This window comes from Carassius carassius, chromosome 31, assembly GCF_963082965.1.
Source record: "Carassius carassius chromosome 31, fCarCar2.1, whole genome shotgun sequence".
In the NCBI taxonomy this organism is placed as follows: domain Eukaryota; kingdom Metazoa; phylum Chordata; class Actinopteri; order Cypriniformes; family Cyprinidae; genus Carassius; species Carassius carassius.
This window is the reverse complement of record NC_081785.1, coordinates 8,316,448-8,322,447: the sequence shown is the minus strand read 5'-3', so window position 1 is coordinate 8,322,447 and position 6,000 is coordinate 8,316,448. Positions and strand designations below refer to the sequence as shown.

General features: G+C 38.4%; 1 protein-coding gene across 1 annotated transcript in view; it reads left to right on the top strand.

The window, feature by feature from the left end:
• Nucleotides 1–4,032: 4,032 nt before the first annotated feature.
• Nucleotides 4,033–6,000, top strand: part of LOC132111458 (VPS10 domain-containing receptor SorCS3-like) — a 51,621-nt gene continuing 49,653 nt past the window's right edge. Inside the window, exon 1 of the mRNA XM_059518763.1 lies at nt 4,033–4,695. Coding sequence (XP_059374746.1) covers nt 4,117–4,695 — 579 coding nt within the window. The 5' untranslated portion in view covers nt 4,033–4,116. The remainder of the gene's footprint in view (nt 4,696–6,000) is intronic.

The following is a 6,000-nucleotide window of genomic DNA, read 5'->3' as shown; positions in this document are numbered from 1 at the left end:
ACTGAAAAATCTCTCACAGCATTTTAAATCTTGTCACACAACAACTACTGTAGTTACAAGACACGTGAGCATCACTGATGTCAAACTGACACATGAATTAGATTTAAGCACATCAGGGTGTAATATTTTAAGCATTGTTCATTTCTGTCCTTTCATCACACAAATATCATATGGCTTCAGAAGATTTGAAATATAGTACTAGAGTTGTATGGAATTTATGAAACTTTTACCATGCATTTTAGGACTTGATAGCATGAATCCCCTTTATAAGGAAAAAGATTGCATGAACGTTTCAAAACTTTATGCACCACAGAAGAAAAAAAGTCATACGTTTGGAATGACATGAGGATGAGTAAATAATGACAGGTGGGTGAACTAACACTTTAAGCTTCAGACTTTCACTTGAGCCCTATAACAGCCAAGAGAAAATGCTTTTAAAAGTTCAGTCTATAATGTTGCCACTGACATGCTTGTTGATCAGGACAGACCTTTCCTGACCTTGCTGGAGACTCATACCCATGTGTTTACCAAAAAGATCCAGGCTCTGCAGTTTAAGAATGCATCACGTCAGTAGTTTGAGACTGTATTTGAATTGTTTTTGAAATCCAGAGATTTATTCTGACTGTGAACATTGCCCAGATAATTAGCAATAATGATGAGAAAAAAACTGCACACATAATGAGCCGTAATAAACAGAAGAGCATTGTCTTCGTAAAAACAATTAATCTAATATGGATTATTCAGTTTTAGGAATTTCATTGCTCTTCTCTCCATTTCCTTTGTTATTTTTTTTATAAATCCAACCAGTGAGAATGCACTGTATAGCTGCTTCATTATGTCAGTTTCTGGTCTTTCTTTCTTTCTTTCAGTTGAATGTTTCTGTGCAACAGAGAAACCATCCACTAGGACCAATGAAAGTGCACTTGTGCGTGTGTTTTTTCGCTATGCACAATGGCAACTGCAGTGATAAAAGCTCTGCAGCAGTCTCTTTCACATGTCTGCATAAGTGTGTGTGTGTGTGTGTGTGTGTGTGTGTGTTCTTGTTTTTGTGACATATCAGGACACAACTCTGTATAATGACATGGGTATGACACAGGTATTACAAGGAGAGGGTGACTTATGAGGACATGACCCATGTCCTCATTTTTCAAAACGCTTATAAACCATACAAACCATACATATAAACCTTTTTTTGAGAAAGTAAAAATGCACAAAGTTTCCTGTGAGGGTTAGGGTTAGGTGTAGGGTTGGTGTAGGGCCATAGAATATACAGTTTGTACAGTATAAAAACCATTATGCCTATGGGATGTCCCCACTTTTCACAAAAACAAACGTGTTTGTGTGTGTGTGTGTGTGTGCAGGAGGAGGCCATTTCAGTGTCTGTCAGATCTCATTCCGGAGTTACAGAGCTAACAAGCTCCTGCATGGACTGAGAACACTACAAATGAGACACTACCTGGAGGCAGCGAGTCTTTGCACACGCATGTGTTTGAATGTGCATGAACATATGTCAGTCTGAAGAATATGACAGTAAGTGTCTATATTTTGCAGCAGTATATCATAAACTGCAGAGAGTCTGTTTTTGTCTGAGCATGACAGAAGTCTGATATACTAGGGGATGTGAGTGGACTAAGAGCCATCAGCCGCATGTATATAGTCATACCATTGCTGCCGGCAAACCACTGGAGTATTCAAGGCTGGATTCATAGGGAAAACCTGACAGAGTCTGCCCTAAAGTAAAAGTGTCACAGAGGAAGAGGTTATTGATTTATTACTTTTGAAACTGTCAGAAAATCTGACAAAGCAATAAGTGATTAGTGAAATGCCAATAATCCATTACATGCAAACCATTCCCGTCAGTCACTTTCCCATTGTGACTACACCAGGCATTCCGCAAATGATTTATGAACTGAACAAGGGGAAGTAGGTTTTGATTGGTTATGACGTGATACGTCATTTCATGACGACAGACGCAACGCGATACTGTCATTATTTTTACGCCGGCTAGAGGGCGCTTAACTTTAAATATAGATCGTAATAAGGTGCTTGCACAAACAACCTATATGGTCGTTTTTTGTGGGAGGACAGGCTCCAAATGACACAACTTTAGTGCATTTTAAAGGTTCCGTGTTTTTTTTTTTTTTTTACACTTTATTGATTTTGTTAAGAGGTACACAGTCTGGTTATTATATTGAACACTCTGGTAAATTAGTAACTACACCATTCCTCTGCACAACTGTGAAAAGCTTAAAGTTTGGATGGATGGATGAACAGACGGACGGACGGATGGACAGACAGACAGACAGGTAATTTTAATACAGTTTAGATAATTTTGATAAATAAGTCGCACCTGACTATAAGTCGCAGGACCGGCCAAACTATGAAAAAAAGTGCGACTTATAATCCTGAAAATACGGTAGATAATCCTTTTTTTGGATAGGGTGAACTATCCAACTAAGCTTTGTTGAGAAAAAAAGTTTTATTCAAATAATGTTTGTCTCACATACTCAGTAACACTATTTAACTTCAATGTGCTAATAAATTAAATCAGCTCAACTTAACAGGTAGGTCATTTGTTGAGTTAAGACAGTGAGTGGGATACAGTTCAATAAATCATTCTAGCTGTTAGCAAGGGTTAGAGTTCAGCTGAGTGCTGGAAAATAAAGATATCTTTTGTAAATCCTCTGGGATTTTCTATGATGGACAGAGCTAGGAAATTTCCAGATTACATTAACTGTGGTGAAAAAAGGGGACCAGATATTTCTGTCCTTTATCATGTCAGACTGAACATGCATGTTTTTATGTGTGTGTCCATGTGTCATGTGTTCATACAGAGAGACAGTTTTAATTGTGCATATTTTAACACTGCTGCATTTTCTTTACCCCCTCCTGCTTTAAACACATGCCATTCCCTTCCCAAAAGAGAGGAAAGAAATATCTTGCCCTCTCTCCCTCTCTACCTCTCTTTCTCAGTGTCTGTTTCTGTCTCTAATCATGCAATCAACAGTTTGTTTTAAATTAACAATGAATGCAAATCTTCTTCATGCTTGCTTTCCCCTTTTTTAATCTTTCCCAAATTGATTAGGATGTTTATACAGATAATCTATATAAGTTTAAATTCTTTAAACTTATATATAGATTACTGTTTGTTGTGTCTTGCAACGGTTCAATACTAAACCTCTTGTTTTCAGGTTTTAAGTATGAAATTAAAAGAATAGCTCATGGAAAATGAAATTTCTGTCATTATTTACTTACTCTGGTGTCATTCGAACATACTGTGCACTCTAGGAAAAGTCCATAAAACTAGGGCCCAGTGTACTGTGTTAATATAAAAGAATTTTCTGTATTGATTTTTCACAGATGTTTAAACTGTATTTTGGATCACACAGTGCATTGGTTAAGTTTTAGGGTTAATGAAATGTCTGTAAACGTAACAGATAATGTCCTGGCAGAAACTTACAAGTATTTTTTTTTTTACCTTTTTGTTTCTTCCAGTGTACAGAAGCCAGATTCTTCCACTGAGAAAACAAATAAGATCTCACAATATTTATCAAAGTTGTGACATTATGGTGCACAGCTGCAAATGTATTTCTCAAAATGTGAGTTTACTCTTATTTTAAAGTTACTAAATTTTATTAAAAAGAAAACAGTTTATATTTTGGTACATTGTGTAAATGTTTATTTCTGAGATTCTTTTAAACTTTTGTATCTTTGTGTAAGGAACAAACTAAAATGTAAGCTGCTAAAAATTCCCTCCTTCCCTTCCCTTTAGACTTATCACTGGTTTTCATTTTGTTTCCGTATTTAAAATCTGTCTCTCACTGATGTGACGCCAGACGAGGTTATCTGTTTTCCTGCTTAGATATTAATATGAAAAGATGCAGTCTCGACTGCTCCAGATGTCTCTGCTCGCGGATACCCTCGGGGCCACCGCTATACCACGCGCTATACCACGCGCGCGCACCTGTCACACACTCTGCTCCCGAGCTCGATCCAAGCCGGAGTGAGTGAGTGAGTGAGATCGTGCGTCACTACCGTGGCGAAAAGTTATTTTAGTTGTTTATGCTGGGGTTTTAGGGGAACTTACGTGGGCTTGGTAGGGTCTAAAAGGTAAAAATGAGGAGAGGGAGGATAGTTAAGGATGTCTTGTGGTTCGAGTCGAGCTGTACGTTCTGGAAGCTGTTTTTTCTCTGCGCTCTCGTGCCGCTCCCAGTGCGCGCAGAAATCACTTGCGCCTCGTGCTTCGCACCAATACGTCGGACAGCTTTTGTGAGCCGTGATTTTGGAAGTGCACCGGATGGCAGTACTGATAAAAACTGGACATGGAGACTTGATGGAGCTCAACTTTACCCCGAAGCGCACGAAAAATCTCCTCCCCTGTCCTGGAGAGAGAAACTGCAGAATGCGCACATCTCCAAAGCGGAACGGACGAGCCCAGCTGAAGAAAAAGACGCAAAAGTTTATCCAACATCGTCTCCAGAGGAAACGAAAGTAAACAGGAGAGAAAAGCGCAGCCTGTTTCCCTCTGACAGCGCGGCCGGTTCTCGGTTCGAGTTCAGGCGTACCGGAGGGGTTGATGGTACCGGGAAGAGCCCGAGGCAGAATGTGCCACAACTGATCACGTCCACGTTCGCTCTGTCCGCAGATTCGGCTCATAATCAGGCCATGGTGCTGTGGTCCGGACCCAACAGCAGCGTGAGTGTAAAGTTTATCCAACGTATTTCGCTTGAAAGAGCCCTACTTTGGTAATTGTTAATCATATATACTTGTAAAGTTAAAATGGAACAAGTGGTTCATCTTATCGGTAGTTTTGTATTGTGATGGCTTTGATATTCTGGAGTAGTTCACATTCAGGACTGGCGCGCGGCAGCTGCAACACCAGAGCGCGCACGCGTGCGTCACCTTTTTGTTTCTTTATAGCAAAAACAAAAATGTTATTTTTTTTATGAACAGAGACAGCAATCAAAGCGTATAATCTAAAGCATCGGTAAAGAACCCGCACTAATTCCCTGCTCAAGCATTTGGCAGACACCTAATTAATAGGCATTGAGAACATAATCCATAAATGAAAACAATTCAAAGTAAATCTGTTTCCTCTAAATATTAGCATTTCTTTAATAAATGTGTACTTTCCATAAAGGATTATATTGATTATTGAAAGCCTCCAGTTTTCATAATACCCATATAACAATTTATCTCTTATTCTGATGATTTCTAAGTATGTGTGAGCATAATAGTCTTTCTCTTTTTTTGTCTCATTTTGTAACTTTCTCTGAAATTTCTCTTCAACTGTTTACTTATATAGAATGATTGTATGAAAGATTTTTTGTTACTGTGCCTTTATTTGTATTTATTTTATGAGCATCATATTTCATACAAGGCTTCTTGTTTCTAGTGTACTTCCTTGCTACGCATTATGCAAAAAAAGTATAATGTCCGAATATGTAGTATTTATGAAACTGTAGGCTAACAATACCCCAATGACCTACAGTACTGCATCTTCTGGGATAATGAAGTGTGCAGCTAGTGTACACTTTTCTGTCCCATAAGGCCATGGTAGCTGAGAGAAGTAGAAAAAAAAAGAAAAGAATTGTGAGCCAAGTGCTTTTGGTAAGAAAGTAATTTCTTTTGACTAAATATTTAGTACATTGTCAGTAGTTGTAAGTGTCAACATGGTGGATAAAGTGTGGAGAAGCAGTTTGTTCGAATCCAGCACATACTAAAAACTTACAGGATTTTGGACACAGCTTTGTCTCATTTTCCATCACCTGTGGTTTGATGCATACTTCATTGGGGCATCTGTTTGAGGAATGCAGAATGTGTCAGAAGAATCTGCCAATAAGAACATGGTTCAGTGCAAAGTTCAGAAGAATAAATTGATACTACTTTAATTTGACTGTCAGTTACCTGCCTGCACCACTTTACTTTACAAACAATTAATTTCTTTAATCAGTAATCTACTTGCTGCATCTGCTAGATATCTACATCTCTAGTGCCCAA